This window comes from Ranitomeya variabilis, chromosome 4 (assembly GCF_051348905.1).
Source record: "Ranitomeya variabilis isolate aRanVar5 chromosome 4, aRanVar5.hap1, whole genome shotgun sequence".
Classification (NCBI taxonomy): Eukaryota; Metazoa; Chordata; class Amphibia; order Anura; family Dendrobatidae; genus Ranitomeya; species Ranitomeya variabilis.
In genome coordinates this window covers 637,835,834-637,863,750 of record NC_135235.1, presented here as the reverse complement: position 1 = coordinate 637,863,750, position 27,917 = coordinate 637,835,834, and the positions used below count along the sequence as shown (strand labels likewise).

Sequence of the window (27,917 nt, the reverse complement as noted above, 5' to 3'; positions counted from 1 at the left end):
CAGTAACATAGGATTGTAGTTCTAATGATGACTCATGCAGGGAAAAGAGACTTCCTGTTTCTACATAGGGCTTAGAAGGATTCAGCTAGTCCTAATGGAAAACAGAAGGATTTACTGGATAGAAGGACACAATGAGCCAATGTAAGTACACAATGCTATATAATATGATGATTGCAATATATTAAGAGGATAAAAACTTTGTTTGGAGTGCTTCTTTAATTGGCATTTGCCTTTTAATACATTCGGTGCATTTTACTTCACTACTTCCCTTCATTAAGACTGGTGTGAATAGCACAGTCTTAAAGGGAACCTGTCACATGAATTTGGCGGGACAGGTTTGCGGTCATATGGGCGGGGTTTTTGGGTGTTTGATTCACCCTTTCCTTACCCGCTCGCTGCATGCTGGCCGCAATATTGGATTGAAGTTCATGCTGTGTCCTCCGTAGTACACACCTGCGCAAGGCAATCTTGCCTATGCTTTGCCCAACTGCGGGCAAAGCCGAAAAGCATTAGTGCGCATGCGCCAACGCACTATGTCCCGGAAGTATTTTGCTGTGTTCCAGGATGCCGGCGCATGCGCATTAATGCGTTTCGGCTTTGCCCGCAGTTGGGCAAAGCATACTGCGCGTGCGCAAGGCAAGATTGCCTTGCGCAGGGGTGTACTACGGAGGACACAGCATGAACTTCAATCCGATATTGCGGCCAGCATGCAGCCAGCGGGTAAGGAAAGGGCGAATCAAACACCCGAAAACCCCGCCCATATGACCGCAAACCTGTTCTGCCAAATTCAGGTGACAGGTTCCCTTTAAAAAAGCGGACCCTAAATTTTTAAGCATAAAGTCCACATCAAATATTCCATGTAAAAAAAATTACAACATATATAGTTAATAATATCAAAAAAACGGAAACCATAATGAGCCTACCCCGGGAACGAAAAAAGCACAAGTGTGATAATTAATAATAAACCGGGGGCTTGATTCATTGCTCCAATAACATTATATAGGAAGGAGAAACAGGGAGCCAAGAGTACAAATGTACAAACATAGTTTATTATTTAAAATAAGGACATAAAACGAGAACAAGATGATTGAGGTATCATGGCAATACAAAAGGAAAACAAAAAAGGGGAACACCTCTACCTGTCAGTCCTCACAAAGCACTAAATGTAATAAATATAAATAGGCACAGATGAAAAGATGGAAAGTAGTAAGTGCCAATATAACACAGGGTGCTGGGAGGGCGGAGAACACAAAGCACATAGTATAGAAAGATTGATATGCAGGCATACAAAAAGGCAGGCTAAGGGCCAGTGCCCTATAAATCTTTATATAGTCCCACCATGCAACACTGACCGGGCAGAGTGCCGTGCTTACCGCTATAAGTGAAGGCAGATAGGAGAGGGTCCCTCCGGTGAAAAGTGCCCCAACGCACGTTTCGCAGCGCACAACGCTGCTTTCTCAAGGGGAAGTGATGTACGTAGGTGCAGGGCCTGCTTTAACCCTCCCTGACCCCGATCACATGATCGGCGGCCTCCAATCACATCGGCGCTATCGGCGCATGCGCACTGCGGCGGAGCGGCGCCGCACAAGGACCTTTGTGTTCTCCGCCCTCCCAGCACCCTGTGTTATATTGGCACTTACTACTTTCCATCTTTTCATCTGTGCCTATTTATATTTATTACATTTAGTGCTTTGTGAGGACTGACAGGTAGAGGTGTTCCCCTTTTTTGTTTTCCTTTTGTATTGCCATGATACCTCAATCATCTTGTTCTCGTTTTATGTCCTTATTTTAAATAATAAACTATGTTTGTACATTTGTACTCTTGGCTCCCTGTTTCTCCTTCCTATATAATGTTATTGGAGCAATGAATCAAGCCCCCGGTTTATTATTAATTATCACACTTGTGCTTTTTTCGTTCCCGGGGTAGGCTCATTATGGTTTCCGTTTTTTTGATATTATTAATTGTGTTTCTGTGTGGTTCACAGCTTTCTTTGTTATTAATATGGACTTTCGTGCACGCGATCGCACCTGGCGTGCACAACTTAATGAGGTACTTCATGACAATGTCGAAGGGGACATCAACGGGCCCAACAGAGAGCTGCAGGAGGTCATCACACGGTTTAAGGACCTTCTCCGCAAGAGAACACGTATATGGTGGAATTTTGAATTTCTTGACCGTTACATTCAAAAAGATCTTATCCCCAGGGGACTCCGTATTCAGGTGTTCCCATCCTTTCCAATTGAAGATGAGGAGTTTAGGGGTAAATGGGAGGGCCTTACTAACACCTGTTCGAAAGGATTCATGACCCTCCTTAAACAATTAAATCAGAAGTCCCTTGACTCAATTGAAATCGAAATTGATGACCTACAGGCTATCCTCCTAAAAGATATGCCAGGTGAGGCCCTGAAAAAATTCAATGATGAAGTTGATGGGGATCTTCAGAGGTGGGCCAAAGAAATACAGGCCACCAAAGCAAAAAAATTCCAGCGGGATGTATTAGACAAGCAACAGTCCAGAATGTATAGATGGCAGAATCCGTCTGGTCGCTCCCGTAACAGATCAAGAAGTACTTTTCAATCGAGATCTAGATCTACCTCTAATCGATCTAATAAATCCACCCGTGATGATGATCCCTTAACCAGCGGTCACTCCAGCGGTTCCGCTCCATTGGGTCCCGGTGATGGTAGGATGACCACGAGACAGCACAGCAAGGCCCACGCGTCTGGAGGGAGGGTTGCCCAGGTTGGTACACGGGGCTGTTTACAAGTGTTAAATTTATCTACTCATTCCCTCACGGAGGACCAGTCATTTGTCCTCAGTATGGGTCTCACTTTTTCTCCTACTAATTCCTTTAATTACTTTGCAGCATTAAAAGATCTACATTTATTTTCCCGCAAACTTATTTTGAAGAAACTGCATTCCAGCAGGGATCATATGGCCGGTCTGAGTGAGATGGAGAGGGAGACCCTTCGTGATTTGGAGGATTTACTTGAGGAACAACAGACATCTGATGTAAGTAGATTTCCCTCCTTCACCCGGCCTAGATCGACCAGGTTCCCCCCCTTGTCCTTATCACCTGCCATAGAAGTCTTTACTAAATTGGTGAGTGAGGACTTCAAAAGATTGTCAACACGGCGGACCTTTGATAATCTGACTTCGAGGCACCGCCTGGCAATACAACAACTTAAATCTCTAAAAGATGTGGTCTTTAAACAAGCGGACAAGGGGGGAAACGTGGTGATCTGGCCGTGTGTTAAGTATGAGCGGGAAGCTTTCCGGCAGCTTAGAGACCCAAATACTTACCTCAGGTTATCCTCCAATCCGACGGCTCCCTTCCTACAAGAACTTCAAAATATTCTGATTGGGGCCCTTGACGATAACATAATTTCCAAGCAGGTGTTTGATGGGCTGCTTGTTAGGTCACCGAGGGTTCCCACTTTCTATCTTCTGCCCAAGGTCCATAAGGATGCCCTCAACCCTCCGGGACGTCCTATCGTGTCAGGGATTGACGGTATTTGTGATCCGGTTTGCCGTTTTATTGATTATTATCTCAAACCTTTAGTTGAGACCCTCCCATCTTTCGTCAAGGACACGACGGACGTCCTGTCCAGGGTTGATGGCATCCTTGTGGACCAGGGTACTATTTTTGTTACGGTTGACGTCGAAAGCCTTTATACATGCATAGATCACTCGCATGGCCTGGCGGCTGTCCGTCACTTCCTGGGGGCCTCCGACCTGGGCGGCCCTTTGTGTGGGCTGATCCTCGAGCTGGTTAGGTTTATCCTCTCCCACAACTTCTTTGTCTTCAAGGACCATTTCTATCTTCAGAAGCGCGGCACGGCCATGGGCGCGGCGTGTGCGCCCTCGTACGCCAACCTCTTCCTAGGCGCCTGGGAGAGGGAGATTTTTGGCGACGGGGGCCCACCGCTTGCTGCCCATGTGCTGTGCTGGCATCGCTATATTGACGACATTTTGTTTTTGTGGGGGGGGGTCTGCACACCAGCTCGAGGAATTTATGAGGCATCTTAATGAAAATTCTCTCAACATCCACCTTACCCATCAGAGTAGTATGACCGCGGTCGACTTCTTGGATGTCCACCTGCAGGTAGATTCTGACCGGCGCATCCAGGTGGACGTCTACCGGAAGCCGACCGCTGTCAATTCTTTACTACATGCCTCATCCGCTCATTATCCAGCCACCATTAGGGCCGTCCCGGTCGGACAATTCCTCAGGGTGCGGCGGATTTGCTCCACTGAGGCCAAATTCGAATCACAGGCCCTGGACCTAAAGGACAGATTTGCTGTCCGTGGGTACAGTCGTAGATCCATTAAGGCTGGCTACGACCGGGCACGATTCACACAGCGCAGTGATCTACTGCATTCGAGGGCCCGACGCCGTACTGTGGGTGGAGACGGACACATCAGATTCATCTCCAACTACAATCACGAATGGGAAAATATGCGGGCTATTATGAAAAAACATTGGCCGATTCTTCAGGCCGAACCAGCCCTGTGTGCCACCCTGGGCATTGCTCCCCTCATGACCCCCAGACGGGGTACCAATCTCAGTAATTTGCTCGTGAGGAGCCACTATGTCCCGGCTCCCGCAAGGAACTTTTTTGGCACAAGTGGCCCCCGTGCGGGCTGCACCCCTTGTGGGCACTGTCTTGCCTGCGCCAATGTCCTGCGCTGCTCCAATTTCTCTACCAGTGATGGTACTAAAATCTTTCAGATCAAAGAACGTATATCCTGTGGCACTACGAACGTTATATATTATGCCACTTGTCCGTGCCCCAGGATATACGTTGGTCTTACCACCCGTGAACTTAGAGTCCGGGTCAGGGAGCATGTGCGGGACATTGGCGCGGCCAGGACGGTATCCCCGGGGGTGGAGATTAAAACAATCCCCCGTCACTTTAGGGCATACCATCATTGTGATGGTGGACTGCTCAAGGTGAGGGGTATTGATGTGCTCCATCTGGGGATCAGGGGTGGGGATAATAAAAAACGACTTGCACAGATCGAAACTAAGTGGATTGCTTTGCTTGATACCATGACCCCTAAGGGCCTCAATGAGTCCCTTAGTTTCGCTCCCTACCTCTGATCCGTGCTCCTTGCTGTGCTCTCCTCTATTTTAATGGTCTCTTCCATCCTCTCCGGTGTTTTCAGCGTTTGGTGTTTTTAAATGTTTTTAATTTTTTTCATGGTTTCTTTTTCCCTATTTATAGTATTTCTCCTTTGGTTCTGCGGCCCCTCCCTCCCCGCTCCATGTCATTTGATTTCGGTATGACTACTGACTTTATTACATCAATGAACACTTGGATGACTTCCCGGATATCAGCGATATGATGGCTATGAAGATGGATTTCCCTGTGTCATTTATCCACAGCAATATTCATATAAATTGTGTTCATATATGTCCTGATGTTATTTCAAAAACTGTTCTTGTATATTGCTGAGCTTTTCATGCCTTACTATATGTATAATGTGCGCCCTTTAAAAATTACACTAGGCCCTCTTCATTTTCACCACTGTGTTGGCCCCCACACGGCCGTGCGCGTCGCGCTGCGTGCGGGTGGTCGCCGTACTGGGACGGGCGTCTCGTGGGCCTGCTGCGCGTACCTGGAGTTTTTCTCCCGGTCTGCGCATCTGGCTTGACGTCAGGTCCTTGTGCGGCGCCGCTCCGCCGCAGTGCGCATGCGCCGATAGCGCCGATGTGATTGGAGGCCGCCGATCATGTGATCGGGGTCAGGGAGGGTTAAAGCAGGCCCTGCACCTACGTACATCACTTCCCCTTGAGAAAGCAGCGTTGTGCGCTGCGAAACGTGCGTTGGGGCACTTTTCACCGGCGGGACCCTCTCCTATCTGCCTTCACCTATAGCGGTAAGCACGGCACTCTGCCCGGTCAGTGTTGCATGGTGGGACTATATAAAGATTTATAGGGCACTGGCCCTTAGCCTGCCTTTTTGTATGCCTGCATATCAATCTTTCTATACTATGTGCTTTGTGTTCTCCGCCCTCCCAGCACCCTGTGTTATATTGGCACTTACTACTTTCCATCTTTTCATCTGTGCCTATTTATATTTATTACATTTAGTGCTTTGTGAGGACTGACAGGTAGAGGTGTTCCCCTTTTTTGTTTTCCTTTTGTATTGCCATGATACCTCAATCATCTTGTTCTCGTTTTATGTCCTTATTTTAAATAATAAACTATGTTTGTACATTTGTACTCTTGGCTCCCTGTTTCTCCTTCCTATATAACATATATAGTTATTATAGAAGCCAGTGACTGGATAGAACCTGTGACTTCTCTGCATTTAGTGGTCACTACTCACCTGTGAGGTTATCTGTGGGAATCTGCTCTTTACACCACTCATCACCCCTCACATATGTCTCTGTAGTATTAATATGGGAAAGATCTTTACCCTGAAAGAAATATTAAAGAGTCACAGACAGATGAAGACATTTGAGAAGATCCAGACAACATCTAATGTCTATGATCAGCTTTATCCTGTCATCTCCACCAGATATAAAACACACACTGAATGGCCACATTACTGGAGACACCCATCTAGTAGCAGGTTGGATTTACTTTAGTTTTTAGGAGCTCAGCTATTTATCATGTTAAATATAGGTAATGAAATAGTTCTGCAAGATTATAGGACCATGGGGACTTGAAAGCTTCTTGCATTTGCTGAAAATTAGATGGAGGTGCTGACAAGCATTGAACATCCTATTCTACCTTGTTACAGAAACTTCATAGGCTTAAGTTCTGAGGACTGTGAAGGATGGGGAAACAAGGAAAAGTAATGTCATGTTCCTTGTGTAAAGAAATGGAAGATCCTGGCACCTCCTGAAGATAATTACTATGTGACAAAGTTTAATTTGTGGTGGCGCAGGATATAATATTTTTACTGCACACGCAGTATTGTGATTATATGGTTAAAACCATGGTTAATTGTAATTCATTTTAGGTGAAAATTATGGGAGAAAAGGCGGCTTGGCAGATTAGAATTACAGAGGGTCAGCCCTGCAGCTGGGAAGAGAAGAGTTACAGAGGGTCAGCCCTGCAGCTGGGCGGGGGGAGTTACAGAGGGTCAGCCCTGCAGCTGGTCAGGGGAGAGTTACAGAGGGTCAGCCCTGCAGATGGGCAGGGGAGAGTTACAGAGGGTCAGCCCTGCAGCTGGGAAAGGGAAGTTACAGAGGGTCAGCCCTGCAGCTGGGCAGGGGAGAGTTAGAGGGTCAGCCCTGCAGCTGGGCAGGAGAGAGATACAGAGGGTCAGCCCTGCTGCTGGGCAGGAGAGTTACAGAGGGTCAGCCCTGCAGCTGGGCAGGAGAGAGTTACAGAGGGTAAAGCCCTGCAGCTGGGCAAGGGAGAGTTACAGAGGGTCAGCCCTGCAGCTGGGCAGGAGAGAGATACAGAGGGTCAGCCCTGCTGCTGGGCAGGAGAGAGTTACAGAGGGTCAGCCCTGCTGCTGGGCAGGAGAGAGTTACAGAGGGTCAGCCCTGCAGCTGGGCAAGAGAGAGTTACAGAGGGTAAAGCCCTGCAGCTGGGCAGGGGAGAGTTACAGAGGGTCAGCGCTGCAGCTGGGCAGGGGAGAGTTACAGAGGGTCAGCCCTGCAGCTGGGCAGGGAAAAATTACAGAGGGTCAGCCAGGCAGTTCGGCAGGGGAGTGTTACAGAGGGTCAGCCCTGCAGCTAGGCATGGGAGAGTTACAGAGGGTCAGCCCTGCAGCTGGGCAGGGGAGAGATATAGAGGGTCAGTCCTGCAGCTAGGCAGGGGAGAGTTACAGAGGGTCAGCCAGGCAGTTGGGCAGGAGAGTGTTACAGAGGGTCAGCCCTGCAGCTAGGCAGGGGAGAGTTACAGAGGGTCAGTCCTGCAGCTGGGCAGGGGAGAGTTACAGAGGGTAAGCCCTGCAGCTGGGCAGGGGAGAGTTACAGAGGGTCAGCCCTGCAGCTGGGGGGAGTCTTGGTAGATATTACTAGATGGTTCACTGTATGGTAACACTGCACTTGTTCTCCCCCCATTTCTGTAGAGTGAAGTTGTGGCAACATTACTGCTCTTGAGGAGTGATATTAGGTGTGCAGAAAAATCTAGACGAAGGGGAGAGTTTACTCTATAAATAGGCCCCCTTCCTTTAGTAGTTTCCTCAACAGTATATTCCAACATTGTTTTACTTGTATTTAGTAAGTCAGAGGGGAGAAAACCTACAGGCTGGGGAGGAGATAACATGAATATGAAATAATATGAAAGAGTCCAGCAACACAATCCAGCACTTCTTTTACATTTTTTTTATAAAGCTAACTTAATTTCATATCCAATAAAAAGACATTCAAACACAAAGTTTGGTAGGAAAAGAAAATCATTTCCAACTTATCTAGTTCTTGTTCATGATATAATGTGAATTTACAAAGTGCGAACATTTAAAAGCGACAATTGTAGAAAACCACAAACTTATTGATTAGTTACAAGGCCTAAATTAATATATCATATTTCAAACAGCATTAATATAAAAATGCAATTGCATGATTCTTTTTACATATGATTTATTATATATATATATATGATTTATTATATATATATATATATACATATATATATATATATATATATATATATATATATATATATATATATATTATTATTATTATTATTAATACTTTTTTTCAGTTCCTGTAAAAAAATATATGTTTCCTTTTGAATTTTTATATTAATGTTTTTAGAAATGTGATAAACGTATTCAGGTCTTGTAACTTTAAGAACTAATGTAGATGGGTGAGGTTTGCTATGATTGTTGCTTTTAAATGTTCACACTTTGTAAGTTCACATTATGCCATGAAGAAGAACTAGTAAAGCTCAAAACATGTAGGTGTTTTCCTATCCCACTTAGGTATCTGTCTGTATGTCATTTTATTGAATAATAAAGAAAGAAGATTTTTTTTGTAATATTTTAAAGGAAATGCTGAATTGTGTTGTTGAAATCTTTCACTTCGTTGTTAGAATTTAGATAGAGATTGAGAGTGGAAGAAAGAAGTCAGAGACTAAGAAGCAACGAGAAGGCTGGACCAGGGAGTGAACAGCATGGAAAAGAAGTAAAAGAAAGATACAGGGCCAAATAAAACTAATAAATGTAACTGCTTGTTACTATATAACTTATAGAATGCTGTATAAAACTTAACTATGTACCTCTGTTGGAAACAGAACATTTGATTGATAAGTCATGTACCTGCTCTTCTCTATCTTTGGGTACATTAATCAGTAAAATTCAGCTTATTTTCATATTATGGATTGAATCCTTCCTTGTTGACATGTTACATCTGGGGTTCCTGTGTCATCTGATCCCGTTTTACTGATATCTAAAATCAGAATAAGACACCTTGGCCCGTGTGACCCTTAGGGTACCGTCACACAGTGCCATTTTCATCGCTACGACGGCACGATTCGTGACGTTGCAGCGTCGTATGATTATCGCTCCAGCGTCGTAGACTGCGGTCACACGTTGCAATACACGGCGCTGGAGCGATAATTTCATGACGTACTTGCTATGTAGAAGCCGTTGGTTACTGTGCGCACATCGTATACAACCTGTGTCACACGATGCAATCATGCCGCCACAGCGGGACACTAGACGACGAAAGAAAGTTTCAAACGATCTGCTACGACGTACGATTCTCAGCGGGGTTCCGGATCGCAGTAGCGTGTCAGACACTACGATATCGTAACGATATCGCTAGAACGTCACGAATCGTGCCGTCGTAGCGATGAAAATGGCACTGTGTGACGGTACCCTTACACTGGAAACAATCCATCACTACATGACCCTTATGGTATGGGTCATTGTCTTACCAAACAGCAAACAGAACTTGGTCTGTCACAATGCTGAGGTAAGCTCTAGTGACCAAACATCCATTCATAGGTATCAGGGGACCCAGGATGAGTCCAATAACATTCCCCACACAATCACATCCCCACCACCAGTTTGAAAGGTTGACATCTGGCATGAAGAATACACAGATTCATAGCGCTCGTGTCAAATTCTGACCCTTCCATCATCAGGATAGAACAGCAACCTGGATTCCTCTAAAGTCTAAACCATGTTTTCCAATGCTCAGTGATATCATTTTTTATCTCTTTTCTCCAATTAAGTGTTATTTCTTTCTGGTTCCTTAGTCAGCAATTTTTGAAATACTGACCCTGGCTAATCTAGCACCAGTCTCCTTGTTCGAAATCATTCAGATCACCCAATCTGCATATTCTGAAAGATGATCACTTCATTATGTGCTGCACTACACTGACATGTGTCTACTTGGTCTCAGGTGCAAGTGTGAACGTTTCTTTACTTAATTGGTCATTCAGTGTATTATTATGGTTTATAAATGAAGACTGAACACAAGACCTTCACAGCCCTCTACACATCATAGGGGAGATCTCATGACACATTCTCTCCATCTACCTGATGATTCTGAAGAAGATTGGGGTTTTCTTGTTTACAGTCCTGTGGAAGAAGAGGACGGGGACATCTCTCTGGTGTTGTCCTCTCACTGGATAGAACTGGAGGAAACACATACAGGGACTGAATTATTTACATACAGATAATTATAGGCTGTGTGTTTTTAGTCCTGCCTACTACCTGGTGATGTGAGGGGCTGGGGAACCTCCATCATGACATCCTTGTACAGATCTTCGTGTCCCTCTAAATACTCCCACTCCTCCATGGAGAAATAGACAGTGACATCCTGACACCTTATAGGAACCTGACACATACAATGATACCGTCATTCCCCCGATCCCTCTATAGCGTTACTGTATAATGTCCCAGCATTCCCAGCAGTGTCACCTCTCCAGTCAGCAGCTCAATCATCTTGTAGGTGAGTTCTAGTATCTTCTGGTAATTGATGTCCTCATGTATCAGGGGATGAGATGAAGGCCTCGTGATTGGGCTAAGGGGTCTTCTCCATCCCTCAGACACAGGAGCCTGACAGCGCTCACTAGAGGTCTTCTTCACTACTGTGTAATGCTGGTTATGGAGAGACACATTAATAAATCTCACTACAGACATTTCCAGAGTCCTCACCTCTCTAGTTCTGTCCATCTGTTATTCCCATAGATAAGAATGATGTAATGTGACGTCATCAGAATCTCTCACCTCTCCAGTAAGCCAGAAGAGGATCTCTAGGGTGAGGTGTAATATCCTCTCCGCCATCTTGTCCCTGTCCCTATCCATCCTTGTAGGGTCACTCAGGAGAATTCTCTTATATGGAAGATCTCCACTGAGAGGATCCGATATTGTAGGGACCTGAATGGGGAGAAGATGATGATGTAACATCATAAAGATCCCATGTAACAAATCTCCGGAGCTGTTACCGGCGTCACATGATCACTACATCCAGTCATGGCCCCGTCCTGCCCCCGGTATAACACACAGTCCGATTATAGTCACATACAGAGATTTATCACAGATTATCTCCAATCCAGCACCAAAAATACAGAAAAAGAATAATCTAAATATCTGAATCTTTAATAAATATTTCATAAAACAAGACGCAAAGTTATAAAGTGTCGGGAACATCCACAGAGATCGGGACAGGAGAATCGGGAACTTCAGTAACAGATGATGATAGAAGATCAATATCTCCTGATAGTGACAACATGGAGAGGGCGACTGTCATGATTCCCCAATGGCATGGGAACATCAGAAACACAAAATAACAGACTAGCCCTCGGGTGATGGAAACTCAAGCTGACCGTGACCTAAATCTACCACACAACTAACAGTAGCCAGGAAGCATTCCTACGGCTGCCTAGATGCCATGCGCCAGCCGGAGAACTAACTACGCCTGGAAGAGGAAGGAACAGACCTGGCTTACCTCTAGTGAAATTCCCCAAAGATGATAGTAGCCCCCACATATATTAACGGTGAGTTCAGAGGAAAAGACATACACAGTATGAAGGTAGATTTAGCAAAGCGAGGTCCACTTACTAGATAGAGGAAGGATACAAAAGAGGACTTCACGGTCAGCTGAAAAACCCTTTCAAAAACCCATCCTGAAATTACTTTAAGACTCCTGTGTCAACTCATGACACAGGAGTGGCAATTTCAGTCCACAAGAGCTTCCAGTAACAGGAAATGACAAACTGTAAACTGGACAAAAAATACAAAACAAAAAGGACAAGAGTCCACTTAGCTGATCAGCAGACTGGTAGCAGGAACATGCAACTGAAAGACTCAGGTTACAATGATGACCGGCAAGGAAGTGACTGGAGAGCAAGGCTAAATAGGGAACTCCCAAAACTGATGGAAGCAGGTGAGCTGAGGCAGAAAAGAACACACAAGTCTCCAGTACCACCAGCCACCACTAGGGGAGCCCAAAAAGCGGATCACAACAGTACCCCCCCCCTTAAGGAGGGGGCACCGAACCCTCACAAGAACCGCCAGGGCGACCTGGATGAGCCCTATGAAAGGCACAAACCAAATCCGAGGCATGAACATCAGAGGCAGTTACCCAAGAATTATCTTCCTGACCATAGCCCTTCCATTTAACCAGATACTGGAGTCTCCGCCTGGAAATACGGGAGTCCAAGATCTTCTCTATAACGTACTCCAATTCACCCTCAACCAGCACAGGAGCAGGAGGCTCAGCAGAAGGAACCACCGGCACCTCGTATCTCCGCAACAACGACCGATGGAACACATTATGGATAACGAAAGATGCCGGGAGGTCCAAACGAAAGGAAACAGGGTTAATAATCTCCAAAATCCTATAGGGACCGATGAACCGAGGCTTAAATTTAGGAGAAGAAACCCTCATTGGGACAAAACGGGAAGACAACCACACCAAGTCCCCAACACGAAGGCGAGGACCAACCCGACGCTGGCGGTTAGCAAACCGCTGAGTCCTCTCCTGGGACAAATTCAAATTGTCCACCACTTGTTCCCAAATCCGATACAACCGATCCACCACAGCATCTACTCCAGGACAATCCGAAGACTCCGCCTGACCAGAAGAAAAACGGGGATGAAACCCCGAATTGCAAAAGAAAGGGGAAACCAAAGTGGCCGAACTAGCCCGATTATTAAGAGCAAACTCCGCCAACGGCAAAAAGGCAACCCAATCATCCTGATCCGCAGACACAAAACACCTCAAATACGTCTCCAAAGTCTGATTAGTTCGCTCCGTCTGGCCATTAGTCTGAGGATGGAAGGCAGACGAAAAAGACAAATCAATGCCCAACCTGGCACAGAATGCCCGCCAAAATCTAGAAACGAACTGGGTACCCCTATCAGAAACGATATTTTCAGGAATACCATGCAAGCGAACCACATTTTGAAAAAACAAAGGAACCAACTCAGACGAGGAAGGCAACTTCGGCAATGGCACCAAATGAACCATCTTAGAAAAACGGTCACACACCACCCAGATAACAGACATCCTCTGAGAGACAGGAAGATCAGAAATAAAGTCCATCGAGATGTGCGTCCAAGGCCTCTTCGGAATAGGCAAGGGCAACAACAACCCGCTAGCCCTAGAACAACAAGGCTTGGCCCGAGCACACACATCACAAGACTGCACAAAAACACGCACATCTCGAGACAGAGATGGCCACCAGAAGGATCTAGCCACCAAATCCCTGGTACCAAAAATTCCAGGATGACCCGCCAGCGTAGAAGAATGAACCTCCGAGATGACTCTACTGGTCCAATCATCAGGAACAAACAGTCTACCAGGTGGACAGCGATCAGGTCTATCCGCCTGAAACTCTTGCAAAGCACGTCGCAGATCTGGGGAAATAGCGGATAATATCACCCCATCCTTAAGGATACCTGTAGGTTCCGAATCACCAGGGGAATCAGGCTCAAAACTCCTAGAAAGGGCATCTGCCTTCACATTCTTAGAACCTGGTAGATATGAGACCACAAAATTAAACCGAGAGAAAAACAACGACCAGCGCGCCTGTCTAGGATTCAGGCGCCTGGCAGACTCAAGATAAATCAGATTCTTGTGATCAGTCAAAACCACCACCTGATGTCTAGCACCCTCAAGCCAATGACGCCACTCCTCAAATGCCCACTTCATGGCCAAAAGCTCCCGATTACCGACATCATAATTTCTTTCGGCGGCAGAAAATTTTCGAGAAAAGAACGCACAAGGTCTCATCACTGAGCAATCGGAACTTTTCTGCGACAAAACCGCCCCCGCTCCGATCTCGGAAGCATCGACCTCAACCTGAAAGGGGAGAGAGACATCAGGCTGGCGCAACACAGGGGCAGACGAAAAGCGGCGCTTAAGTTCCCGAAAGGCCTCCACAGCGGCAGAGGACCAATTGGCAACATCAGCACCCTTCTTAGTCAAATCCGTAAGAGGCTTAGCAACACCAGAAAAACCAGTTATAAATCGACGATAAAAATTAGCAAAGCCCAAGAACTTCTGAAGACCCTTTAGAGAAGTAGGCTGCGTCCAGTCACAAATAGCCCGAACCTTGACAGGGTCCATCTCAACAGAAGAAGGGGAAAAAATGTACCCCAAAAAGGAAATCTTTTGAACCCCAAAAACACACTTAGAACCCTTTACACACAGAGAATTCTCCCGCAAGACCTGAAAAACCCTCCTGACCTGCTGAACATGAGACTCCCAGTCCTCAGAAAAAATCAAAATATCGTCCAAATACACAATCATAAATTTATCCAGATATTCACGGAAAATATAATGCATAAAGGACTGAAAAACTGAAGGTGCATTAGAAAGGCCGAAAGGCAATACTAAATACTCAAAGTGGCCCTCAGGCGTATTAAATGCGGTTTTCCACTCATCCCCTTGCTTAATTCGCACCAAATTATACGCCCCACGGAGATCAATCTTGGAGAACCACTTAGCCCCCCTTATGCGAGCAAACAAATCAGTAAGCAGCGGCAACGGATACTGATATTTGACAGTAATTTTATTCAGGAGTCGATAATCAATACAAGGCCTCAGCGAGCCATCCTTTTTAGAGACAAAGAAAAACCCAGCTCCTAAAGGTGATGAAGAAGGACGAATATGTCCCTTTTCCAGGGACTCCTTAACATACTCTCGCATGGCAGCATGCTCAGGTACAGATAGGTTAAACAAACGACCCTTTGGAAATTTACTGCCTGGAATCAGATCTATGGCGCAATCACACTCTCTGTGGGGAGGGAGAGAACCAATTTTAGGCTCTTCAAAAATATCCCCAAAATCCGACAAAAATGCCGGAACCTCAGAGGGAATAGATGACGAGATAGAAACCAAAGGTATGTCCCCATGAGCCCCCCGACATCCCCAGCTTAACACAGACATAGTTTTCCAGTCCAGTACTGGGTTATGAGATTGCAACCATGGTAATCCAAGCACTAACACATCATGTAAATTATGCAACACGAGGAAGCGGAAGCGAATCATCTCCTGACGGTCTGGAGTCATACGCATAGTCACTTGCGTCCAGAACTGTGGTCTATTACAAGCCAGAGGTGTAGAATCAATACCCTTCAGAGGTATAGGAACTTCCAGAGGCTCCAAATCAAACCCACAGCGCCTGGCGAAGGACCAATCCATGAGACTCAGAGCGGCGCCAGAGTCCACATAGGCATCCACGGTAATAACTGATAATGAACAAATCAGAGTTACAGACAGAAGAAATTTAGACTGTAAAGTGCCAATAGAAACAGACTTGTCAACCTTCCTAGTACGTTTAGAGCATGCTGATATAACATGCGCGGAATCACCACAGTAGAAGCACAAGCCATTTTTGCGCCTATAATTCTGCCGCTCGCTTCTTGACAGAATTCTGTCACATTGCATTTTCTCTGGCGTCCCTTCAGAAGATACCGCCAAATGGTGCACGGGTTTGCGCTCCCGCAAACGCCGATCAATCTGAATCGCCATTGTGATGGACTCATTCAGACCTGTGGGCGTAGGAAACCCCACCATGACATCCTTAACGGCATCAGAAAGGCCTTCTCTGAAAATTGCCGCTAGGGCACACTCATTCCACTGAGTAAGCACAGACCATTTACGAAATTTTTTGGCAGTATATCTCAGCCTCATCTTGCCCTTGAGACAGGGCTATTAAAGCTTTTTCAGCTTGAATCTCCAAATTAGGTTCCTCATACAGCAACCCTAAAGCCAGAAAAAACGCATCCACATTGAGCAACGCAGGATCCCCTGGTGTCAATGAAAATGCCCAATTTTGAGGGTCACCTCGCAGCAAAGAAATCACAATCTTAACCTGCTGAACAGGATCTCCAGAGGAGTGAGGTCTGAGAGAAAGGAATAATTTACAATTACATTTGAAATTCAGAAACCGAGATCTATCTCCGGAAAATACCTCTGGTGTAGGAATCTTAGGTTCAGAAATAGGAGTACGTATAACATAATCTTGTAAATTCTGAACCTTCGTAGCAAGATTATTTAAACCTGCAGCCAAACTCTGAGAGTCCATCCTTACACCGGAGAGATCAGAGCCATTCAAGGATTAGAAGGAGAGAAAGGCAAGGCTGTAAATAGAGCAGAAATACAACTGAGCCAACTAAGTAGCAAACATGTGAGGAAAAAAAAAAAAAAATCTACAGACTTCTTTTACTCTCCTTTCTTCTGCCAATTACTTTAACAGTCGGTCCGGTCATACTGTCATGATTCCCCAATGGCATGGGAACATCAGAAACACAAAATAACAGACTAGCCCTCGGGTGATGGAAACTCAAGCTGACCGTGACCTAAATCTACCACACAACTAACAGTAGCCAGGAAGCATTCCTACGGCTGCCTAGATGCCATGCGCCAGCCGGAGAACTAACTACGCCTGGAAGAGGAAGGAACAGACCTGGCTTACCTCTAGTGAAATTCCCCAAAGATGATAGTAGCCCCCACATATATTAACGGTGAGTTCAGAGGAAAAGACATACACAGTATGAAGGTAGATTTAGCAAAGCGAGGTCCACTTACTAGATAGAGGAAGGATACAAAAGAGGACTTCACGGTCAGCTGAAAAACCCTTTCAAAAACCCATCCTGAAATTACTTTAAGACTCCTGTGTCAACTCATGACACAGGAGTGGCAATTTCAGTCCACAAGAGCTTCCAGTAACAGGAAATGACAAACTGTAAACTGGACAAAAAATACAAAACAAAAAGGACAAGAGTCCACTTAGCTGATCAGCAGACTGGTAGCAGGAACATGCAACTGAAAGACTCAGGTTACAATGATGACCGGCAAGGAAGTGACTGGAGAGCAAGGCTAAATAGGGAACTCCCAAAACTGATGGAAGCAGGTGAGCTGAGGCAGAAAAGAACACACAAGTCTCCAGTACCACCAGCCACCACTAGGGGAGCCCAAAAAGCGGATCACAACAGGCGACGGCCATAATGGAGACTGTACAGTAACAGAGCAGGCCGTTTTGCAGAATACACCACACAGAGGCTTTTTTTGCAGAGTACTCCCATTGAGAAGTGTGCAGAGTAGAATTTTTTTAATGCACAATTATCCCACATACACGGGTGCAGAGTAGAACAATTTGTTTTTATGCACGGTACTACCACAGACAGGTGAAGAGTAGAAAAATTTGTTTTTTGCACACAGTACTTCCACAGATACCGTTGCAGATTAAAAAAAGTGGCTTAAAGGCACACTACTCCCACAGACATGGGTGCAGAGTCGAACAATTTGTTTTTACACACAGTACTCCCACAGACATGGGTGCCGAGTAAAAAAGTGGCGTATGGCTGCGATGGCTGCAGAAGTGCCCACAGTCTAAAAGCTTGTTGATTGGCTGAGCTGGAGTTTTTCAACAACCTTTATTCGGCACAGAACCCAAATATTAAACCGGACCTCCGGGACCTTCGGAGTTTAGTACCAGACATAGGTGTCCAGTACGAACCCCAAACTTTAGAATTTGGGTTCACTCATCCCTACTAGTAAAGTTAAAAACATGTAGCTTTGGTGTCAGTCTGTATGTCAGTTAATTGGATAAGAAATAAAGAAGTCTTTTGAAATATTTTAAAAGAAGTGCTGGATTGCAATGTGGAAATCTTTGTTCACTTGTTTTTTAGAATTTAGATGGAAGTTTAGAATGGAAGAGAGCAGTCAGAGACTGACAACAGGCAATGAGAAGGCTGGACTAGGGTCTGTAATAAGAAAGGATGAGGACAACGTGTTTCTAAACTGACCCCGATACTGATACATGGCTGAGACACTGGAGTACAGCTGGTAAGACTTGGCACCAGATCAATTCAGTAGGGAATCAACCCCAGTGGTACTGAGCTGGAAGAACAGAAAGGTTTCTGTCAGTTTTTATGGACTGTAAGTTACATTGCAAAGACAAATGCTAAGTGCAACACGGACTTGGGAGTTTAAAAAAGTCTAGATAGCCAAACCGGGGCATGTATTGCACAATGGGAGTGGACAGAATGGAAAAAGAGTCAGAAAGATGGAGGGCCAAAGAAAATGAATGAATGTCACTGTTAGTATATAAGTTATATACCTCTGTATAAAACTTAAATATGTCCCTCTGTTGGTAACAGAACATTTGTTTGACAAGTCATGTACCTGCTACTCTCTATCTATGGTACATCTATCAGTAAAATTCTGTTTATTTTTATATTGTGGACTGAATCCTTCCTTATCTATACGTTACATCTGGGGTTCCTGTGTCATCTGAACCCATTTCAATGGCGTCTAGGATCATAATAAGACACCTTGGACCATGTGGCCCTTACACTGGAAAAAATCCATGACTACATGACCCTTATTGCAAGCGTCATTGTCCTTCTACCAAACAGTAATGAGCTGCTGTGAAGGGATGAACTCGGTCTGTAACAATGGTAAGCTCTAATTTCCAAACATCCATCCACAGGTATCAGAAGACCCAGGATGAGTCCAACAATTTCCGCACCATCACATCCCCACCACCAGTTTGAAAGGTTGACATGTGACATGAAGGATACACGGATTCATGGTGCTCGTATCAAATTCTGACCCTTCCATCATCAGGATGCAACAGCAACCTGGATTCCTCTAAACAATGTTTTCCACTGCTGAGTGATATCATTCTTGCTCTCTTTGTTCAATTAATTTGTATTTCTTTTTGTTTCCCTTGGTCAGTAATGACACTGAAACTGGTTGTCTGCTGCTATTATTATTATTATTATTTATTTATATAGCACCATTAATTCCATGGTGCTGTACATGACAAAGGGGTTACATACAGAGTTATAGATATCATTTACAGTAAACAGGTTTACAGTGACACACTGGTACATAGGGGAGAGGACCCTGTCCTTGCGGACTTACATTCTATGCTACAGCTCATCTGTGCTAAGGAATGATAACTGCTTTCTAATACATTAGATGAACACCATCATTGTATTCAGCTGCAGATACCTAAATGATCAAGTTGGCAATTTTTGAAATACTGGTCCTGGCTAATCTAGCATTAGTGACCATATTCTAAATCGTTCAGATCTCCTAATGTGCATATTCTGAAATCTAATCACTTCATTATGTGCTGCACTACACGGACATGTGTTTACTTGGCTTCAGATGCGAGTGTTAAAGTTTCTCTAATAAATAGTCTGTTAGGTGTAAAATACACAGCCTTCTACACATCATAGGGGAGATTTCATGACACCTTCTCTCCATCTACCTGATGATCCTGAGGAACATTGGGATCTTCTTGTTTACAGTCCTGTAGAAGTAGAGGATGTGGACATCTCTCTGGTGTTGTCCTCTTAATGGATAGAACTGGAGGAAACACATACAGGTACTGAATTAATTCTTTACAAACAGATAATTATAAGCCATGTGTATTTAGTCCTGTCTATTACCTGGTGATGTGAGGGGCTGGGGAACCTCCATCATGACGTCCTTGTACAGATCTTTGTGTCCTTCTAAATACTCCCACTCCTCCATGGAGAAATAGACGGTGACATCCTGAGACCTTATAGGAACCTAACACATACAATGATACTGTCATCCCCCCGATCCCTCCATAGCGTTACTTTATAATGTCCCAGCATTCACAGCAGTGTCACCTCTCCAGTCAGCAGCTCAATCATCTTGTAAGTGAGTTCTAGTATCTTCTGGTCATTGATGTCCTCATGTATCAGGGGGTGAGGTGGAGGCCCCGTGATTGGGCTCAGGGGTCTTCCCCATCCCTCAGACACAGGGGCCTGACAGCGCTCACTAGAGGTCTTCTTCACTACTGTGTAATCCTGGTTATGGAGAGACACATTAATAAACCTCACTACAGACATTTCCAGAGTCCTCACCTCTCCAGTTCTGTCCGTCTGATATTCCCATAGATAAGAATGATGTAATGTGACGTCACCAGAATCTCTCACCTCTCCAGTAAGCCGGAAGAGGATCTCTAGGGTGAGGTGTAATATCCTCTCCGCCATCTTGTCCCTGTCCCTATCCATCCTTGTAGGGTCACTCAGTAGAATTCTCTTATATAGAAGATCTCCACTGAACGGATCCAATATTGTAGGGACCTGAATGGGGAGAAGATGATGATGTAGTATCATAAAGATCTCATGTAAGAAATCTTCGGAGCTATTACTGGCTTCACATGATCACTACATCCAGTAATGGCCCCGTCCTGCCCCCGGTATAACACACAGTCCCACTATAGTCACATACAGATGCCTCTACCCTGAGTCAGTCATTGTACTGGTTGTCCATCCACTAAAGAGCTCAATAGAAACGTATCACTGTCACCTACAAACCTCTGCATGGTTCAGCATCTCACTACATCTCCCTCGTCTCAGTTTATCAACTTGCCCGTGCCCTCTGTTCTGCTAAGGAATTAAAACTAATATCCTCAATAATCCAAACCTCCCTTTCCCATTTCCAAGACTTCTTGCATGCTGCGACAATTCTTTGGAATACACTACACAGGACAATTTGAGACGGTTATTCCCAATACTTACAGTTTTAAGCGTGGGCTAAAACCGCATTTCTTTAGAGTGGCCTATTGCCTAACCCCAATCATCTAACTATCCCCGTTTTGCCAATTTATAACATTGATGGCTGGACCGTACAATATAAGCAAATTTTACCATATACCTTTCATGTCTCCCCTTTTTCCTCATAGATTGTAAGCGCCCGAGCAGAGTCCTCACTCCTGGTATCTGTTGACTTATGTGTTATTCTGTGATGTCTTGTCTGAACAAGTCTCCTCTAAAATTGTTAAGTGCTGTGAAATATGATGGCGCTATGAAAAAAAAATTATTATAATTATTATTACTTATCACATCTCCAATCCAGCACCAAAAACACAGAACAAATCTAAAATATCTGAATCTTTAGTAAATATTCCATTAGAACAAGACACAAAGTTATAAAGTGCAGCAAACATCCACAGAGATCGGGACTGCAGAGCCGGGGACGGCAGTAATAGATAATGATATAGCATTGATATCTCCTGATAGTGACAACATGGAGCGGGCGACGGCCATAATGGAGACTGTACAGTAACAGAGCAGCGAGCGCCGTCAGGAGGGAAGTGACCCAATGTAATCCAATACAGAGAGAGACCCTGATATAGCGACACAGACGGGAACACGTTCTGTCTCCCCGTAATGTGACCACAGCACTGAGGGGGTTAATGTCCCTTGCGACCAGTAACGGGGAATGTCCACCTGCAGAGTCGCACATATTTGGCTTTGACAGAATCCTAGTAAGTGTAAGGATATGCTCGGCTCCCTCCATTCACCAGGATTCAGTCATGTTCCCCTTTATCACACACAGTCTGTTCCTGCTTATTCTTAGTGTAATCATTACCTGACACTCAGCTCCTCCAGCTTCAGCTTCCTTTCTACAAGAGAAAACCCTTCACTTCCTACAAGTGCCCATCCTTCTCCTCCCCTCTTGTGACCTCATCACAGGTCCTGGAAACACAGAACAGCCATATATCTAGGAGACAGAAATTGTTTTCCTCTGTATCTTGTGTGACAGGTTGAGGGATTAATTTATAGGGTTACCACAGCCGCCTGACAGCTGGTTATCAGGTTCTGGGCCAAATCCTGACTGAAGGCCCATTTTTGCCCAATCAGCGCTTGAAGTTGATCTCAATTTCTGTGTTTTTGGCTGTCCACCTGCTTTTTGAAGATTGACTACAGGGTCTCTTGGGAGGTTCCTGCCCATGCAGCCAAAATCCTAATGTTTTGTTCACCGAGCCACGTAGCTATTACTTTTGACTTGTGACATGGTCTCCAACATGATGGAAAAAGCATTTATTATTCATCACCACATTGCTCCTGGATGGTTGGAAGAAGTTGCTCTCTAGATCCCATTCTTTATTCATGGCAGTGCTCAAATGCATAACTGTGAGTGAGACTCCTCCATGGATGAAAAGTTCCCACACACGAATGGTCTCAGGATATTTTACTGTAGACATGACACAGGACTCATGGTTAGCAGAGGACCATGATTCATGGCAGCAGGAAGGCTCAATAGTTAGCACTGCGGCTTTGGTGTACTGGAGTCCTGGGTTTGAATCTCACCAAGGACAATATCTGCAAGGAGTTTGTCTGTTATTACCATGGGGTCTTCTGGAAAAATGCTTGAGTTTCCCATTGACTTCCATTATACTTGGTAATCGAGTCAAGCTCATCCGAGCATCCAACCTGCTCGATTCGAGTACTGAGCACTTGAGCATTTTAGTGCTTGATCATCACTAATAATTTGCTATTGTTATTTGAAAAATGTAAAAATTGTGAACTTAAAAAAATTGTAAATTAAATTACAACCACTCTCCTGGACTTACAAATGAGATAAATGTTTGCCTGATCCCAAAAAAAGGGAACATTTTTGGACTTTTTTCATTTTAAAACACATAAAAAGTTCTTCAGCACAGTGTGTTATTCATCAAACTAGTTGTTATCGCCAGATACAATCTGTTCACCATACCCACATGTTGATGTCACTTTTACTGAACTAAGTATCTTTAGGCTAAAGATCTTAAAAGGGGGTGACTACAGGGGACCTGAGAGTGTTATACTCAGCTTTTCAGGGCAATTGGAGGATTGCAGAACTTTCAATTCAAAGTGAATCAATTAGCTACTTATTTATATACCTGGCGAAATTCTGCAATGCTGACAAATTTGAATTTCAGAAGATTCCCTCACTAATGACTGGATTACAGAGCGTGTCACACACAATTCTGTTACACAGTCTGGCTACAAGGTTGCATGTCTCATCATGCACATTATGTGCACAGATCTACTCCGCACACCCATCATACGTGTATGCCGCTCCAATCTGTTCACACGTCATACGCGCATATGGCTCCGCACCATACATACGTCATAAGCGCATACAGCTCTGCTTCATATACAGGATGTGCACGTATATGGTTCCATTGCTTGTACACATATATGGCTTTGCTCCGTGCACACGTCATACACGTACACAGCTGTACACTTGTAAGCGCACGATCCTGCACCATACATACTATATAATACTTGCATAGATCAGTTCTGTAAACATCATACACACACAGCTCTGCTACATCCACACTGTAAATCCCTCCTGATCCCACACGGGAATTTCAACTCAGACGCTAAATCTTAGTGAGCTAAATGACCAGCTTTCTTCTTCCACCAGGATTATCGATGTTCCCCGTTATCACACACTGTTCCGGTCCATTATCAGTGCCATCATTACCAGTCCCCAGTGCACTCAGTGTCTACAGCATCTTCTGTCCACTCACTACAAACCCTAGAATGGCTCCTCCCCTCCATTAGACTGATCACATGACTGTGACATCATCACAGAACATATATCTAGCGTGCGGCTCTGCAGGTGGCGGCATTGTGAGAGGGCTCCTGCTATCACCCCATGTCCCCCCGAAACCTGATTGCCTCTGGTTATCCTTCCAGTTATAATGGCCTGCGTGAAACTAACAGGTAAAAAGTATTGCTGCGTATTAGACCAGCGATTAACCCCTTCCCGACATATGACATAATGGAATGGGTGTTGGGAATGGGTTCTCGCAAATTGAGGTACAGTTAGTCGTAATGGCGATTATACGGGCATAGGAGCTGTACCGCACCTGCCCTGTCTGTTACAGCCAGGGCTCGGTTATCACGTAACTGAAAAATAGAGGGTTCCCATGACACTGGTAGAACAAGGGCTCTGGAAAAGCTCCATGGCTCCCCCAAAAGTAATTCAGTGACATCTGCACCCCCAAATTCACATGCCTCCCTCCTTCCTGAGCTACACAGTGTGACTAAACCGCAGTTAACGTCCACGTTTGGCATTACTATAGTGACGAAAGCCCACTTAATCTACGGGGTTTGAGTTTCCAGATGCACAAGTTTCACATAATGTATTGAGTACTACAATGGCATATTTGCAATTTTCATTCTGCAACATCCACTGCTGCTTGTTTCTGGAAAACACCTAAGTAGTCAAAATAGTCACTACACCTGTAGATAAATTCCCAGAGAGGTGTAAATTCCAATAAGGGGGCACTCGAGGGGGATTTCTAGTGTTCTGGCACTTGGGAGTTCTGCAAATGGAGTCTGCAAACTATTCTAGGAAAATCTGCGCCTCAAAGTCAAATAGTTTTTTCTCCCTCCCAAGTCTCACCGTGTGGCCAAACAGTATTGCACAGTCACAAATGGAATATTGCTACATTCAAGAGAAATTGTGTAGTATATTATGGGGCCATTTTTGTATTTTCTCTTGTGATAACGAAAAATCTGGGGCTAAAACAACATTTTAGTGGTGAAAAGGTAATTATTATTTCTTTATTGCCAAATAGTATAAAATTCTGTAACACACCTTTGGTAACATGTAATTTTGTTCACTGCAACCCCAGATGAATTGTAGGGTGTTATTTGTAAAACGAGTCAGGCTGTTCTGGCACCTCAAGGCTCTGCTAATGTGACATGGCACCTGCAAACCATTCAAGCAATATCTGCTCTGTAATATGGCTTCTTCCCTTCTGAGCTTTGCACTGTGGCTGAAATATTGTTTCTGATCACATATGGGATATTGGGGTACTCAGAAGAAATTGAGTAACAAATTATGTGTGTATGTATGTTTTCTCCCATTAACTCTTTTGAAAATTAAAAACTTGGGGCTACAATAAAATAATATTTCAGGGAAAAAAATCCTCTTCCGGCTTACTGGAGAGGTGAGAGATTCTGATGACGTCACATTACATCATTCTTATCTATGGGAATAACAGATGGACAGAACTGGAGAGGTGAGGACTCTGGAAATGTCTGTACTTTGCAATGACATCATGATGAGGTTCCCCAGTGAGACTACAACACCAGAGAGATGTCCCCGTCCTCTTCTTCCACAGGACTGTAAACAAGAAAATTACAATGTTCCTCAGGATCATCGGTTAGATGGAGGTGTCATGAAAGCATCACTCCAATTTTTTTTTTTTCAATGTTGGAGTGCTGCTACTAATCTAAGTTCCCTGCCCATATTCCTATACTTCCTGTTGATTCCCCTGTCTCGTGCCACCATCTTCTCAATGAGCCGAAATGGGACTCTCATAAACGTACATTGAGTTATGACTTCTGTATAACTCCAGCAAACACTGGGGCAATCCGTCCGGCAAGTCACAAACCGCTGGAGACAGACAAGATCAGCGCCAGGAACAGATTAAGATGATTTCTGGGAACTAGGAGCACGGGACTTATATTAGTAGCACAATTCCAGTGGAATGAAAACAAGTGGTGCTTGAAATCTTCCATATAATATTTAGGAGGCTGTGAAGGTCTTGTGTTCCATCTTATTTTATCCACCAGTATTATACACTCAATGGACAATTTATTAGAGACAGTGGTCCTTTCCTGATTGAAGCTTTCCTGCATGGAAAGTAGACCTGTGACTGTGTCTAACATGGAGTGATTAGTTTTTAGTGTGAATATACATTACATTAGGAAAATCAAGCTATTTCAGCACCTTTAGATAAGGCATAGTGATAGGTTATACATTAGCCAGGGTCAGTATTTTAATAACTGCTAATATCATGGGGTGTTAGAGTGTCAAGATTATACTGAGAATGAAATACATCTAATTAAAGGGAAATAGTCCTGAGAAACATACGGTGCACAGCTTTAATTTCCAAATAACATTCTCGGTGGCACTATAGTTCTAGTTCTCTTCCTCTCTGAAGAGACAATTTGCGTATTTCCCAGAGGAGCATTGCGGCTTGAAAGTCTCCTCATCTCGGCATGTTTGACATGTTGCTTTCCGCAAGGAGAAATTATTCTCCTTGGATCTCATCTAACATTCTGAATGTACTTATGGTTCCTTTACTACAGAAGGGCTATAGCACCAGATGACAAATTCCAGTGCCATTCCGCCTCAAGAGAGACAGAAAGGGGAAAAGTTCAGTGCAAAATTATCACTAAGCAGTGGAAAAATACTGCCTGGTCATATGAATCCATATCTTTCTTTTCTAATTCTTTTGATTTAACATGTTAAAAGAAACACTAATAAAAAATACAAAGCATATACAAATCAAACAGGCGGTCATATAGAGCATTATTACAGCCTGAACACAGACCAAATAGATGGAGCATACTCTCGCTGAATAAGACATCTGGCCTGATTAGAGACCTAATGTCACGGTTTTACCACAACAGAGAGGAGCCAGAAGACCGCAGCGTCTGCTTTCTCCTACTCCTGCACTGATAATACGCACTTCACCTTCATATTAGGCTACGTTCACGCAATCCTTTTTTCACTGCGGATTTTTCAGGTCCTTTTTTTGGAAAATCCGCAGTGAAAACCGCAGTGCTTTTCACTGCGGTTTTTGATCCTTTTTCTACTGCGGATTCCACTGCGGGTTTCCAACTGCAGTTTCCTATTGGTGCTGCTGGAAACCCGCAGCGGAATCCGCAGAAAGAATTGACATGGTACTTCTTTTTTCCGCGGGCAAATCCGCGCGGATTTGCCTGCGAAAAAAAGGATCGTCGGCACAGCGGGTTTTGTTTTCCATTGGGTTACATTGTACTGTAACCTGCATGGAAAAAGGATGCGGATCCGCAGCTGCAATTCTGCTGCGGATCCGCACCAAAAACCACACCGTGTGAACGTAGCCTTAAACTGTGAAAATTTATTTCAGCAGTGCAGGGGTTAATCTGCTCAGTTGAGAGCTCCTGGAAGACTCTCACCTGTGCACTGCTAGCCACTCCCATACAAACTGGGTCCTGGCTATCACTCATTGTTAGAGCTAGCTTTTTGTGCATAGATGGAGGTTGTTGTTGGCTATTATATTAAAAGGCGTTAGGTGGATTTATCTGAGACTGTTGCTAGGTTTTGAGTGTGTGATAATTCCCTTTTTTCTCATACTTTGGTTTAACCCCCTCTGCCATTCTCAGGTGTTTACCTCTGTTGCTTATGTGTGGATATTTATTTGATTGGTATTTTTATTTATCATAGTTTATCATAGAACTTCTTCATAGTTCTTCACCAACCAACCCAAACAATGTGTAACAACCCTGCTGGCATCACTGCGTAGCCTCCCATCCTCCACCTGCATTACACTCAAACTCACTTCTCTGGGCCTTGTTGTGACTTCTCTATGCTGCCAGCTCCATGCTGTGTGCCTCATGTCTGCTGCTTGCTCTGTGCATGCTCTGTCTGTGTGCATAGGGGGCGGCGCTGGCAACTCCTGTGTCTTATTGAGACTGTGTGCACTCTGCTCTGTACATGTCGTACACACACGGCTCCGCTCCGAACACCTCGTACACACGCATCTCCGCTTTGTACACCTCGTACACGTACGGCTCCGCTCTACACCTCGTACATGCACGGCTCCACTCCGCACACCTCGTACATGCACGGCTCCACTCCGCACACCTCGTACACACGCAGCTCTGCTCCGTACACCTCGTACACATGGCTCTGCTCCGTGCACCTCGTACACACGCGG

General features: G+C 44.6%; 2 protein-coding genes across 4 annotated transcripts in view; one reads left to right on the top strand and one right to left on the bottom strand.

The window, feature by feature from the left end:
• LOC143767228 (uncharacterized) overlaps positions 1-21,870 on the bottom strand; it is a 28,310-nt gene extending 6,440 nt beyond the window's left edge. Inside the window, exons 1-11 of one of the 3 annotated variants that reach the window (XM_077255395.1) lie at positions 21,794-21,870; positions 21,077-21,224; positions 20,353-20,502; positions 20,044-20,223; positions 19,837-19,960; positions 19,656-19,753; positions 11,149-11,298; positions 10,840-11,019; positions 10,633-10,756; positions 10,456-10,553; positions 6,337-6,427 (exon numbers count right to left, since the gene is read on the bottom strand). In XM_077255395.1, the coding sequence (XP_077111510.1) occupies positions 6,337-6,427; positions 10,456-10,553; positions 10,633-10,756; positions 10,840-11,019; positions 11,149-11,298; positions 19,656-19,753; positions 19,837-19,960; positions 20,044-20,223; positions 20,353-20,430 (1,123 nt within the window). In that variant the 5' untranslated portion in view covers positions 20,431-20,502; positions 21,077-21,224; positions 21,794-21,870. The remainder of the gene's footprint in view (positions 1-6,336; positions 6,428-10,455; positions 10,554-10,632; positions 10,757-10,839; positions 11,020-11,148; positions 11,299-19,655; positions 19,754-19,836; positions 19,961-20,043; positions 20,224-20,352; positions 20,503-21,076; positions 21,225-21,793) is intronic. The other 2 variants (XM_077255397.1, XM_077255396.1) reach the window with 2 other exon arrangements.
• Positions 21,871-23,819: 1,949 nt separating this feature from the next.
• The window catches only part of LOC143767323 (uncharacterized), an 85,311-nt gene continuing 81,213 nt past the window's right edge, over positions 23,820-27,917 (top strand). Inside the window, 1 exon segment of the mRNA XM_077255564.1 lies at positions 23,820-23,919. Within this exon segment, the coding sequence (XP_077111679.1) occupies positions 23,852-23,919 (68 nt within the window). The 5' untranslated portion in view covers positions 23,820-23,851.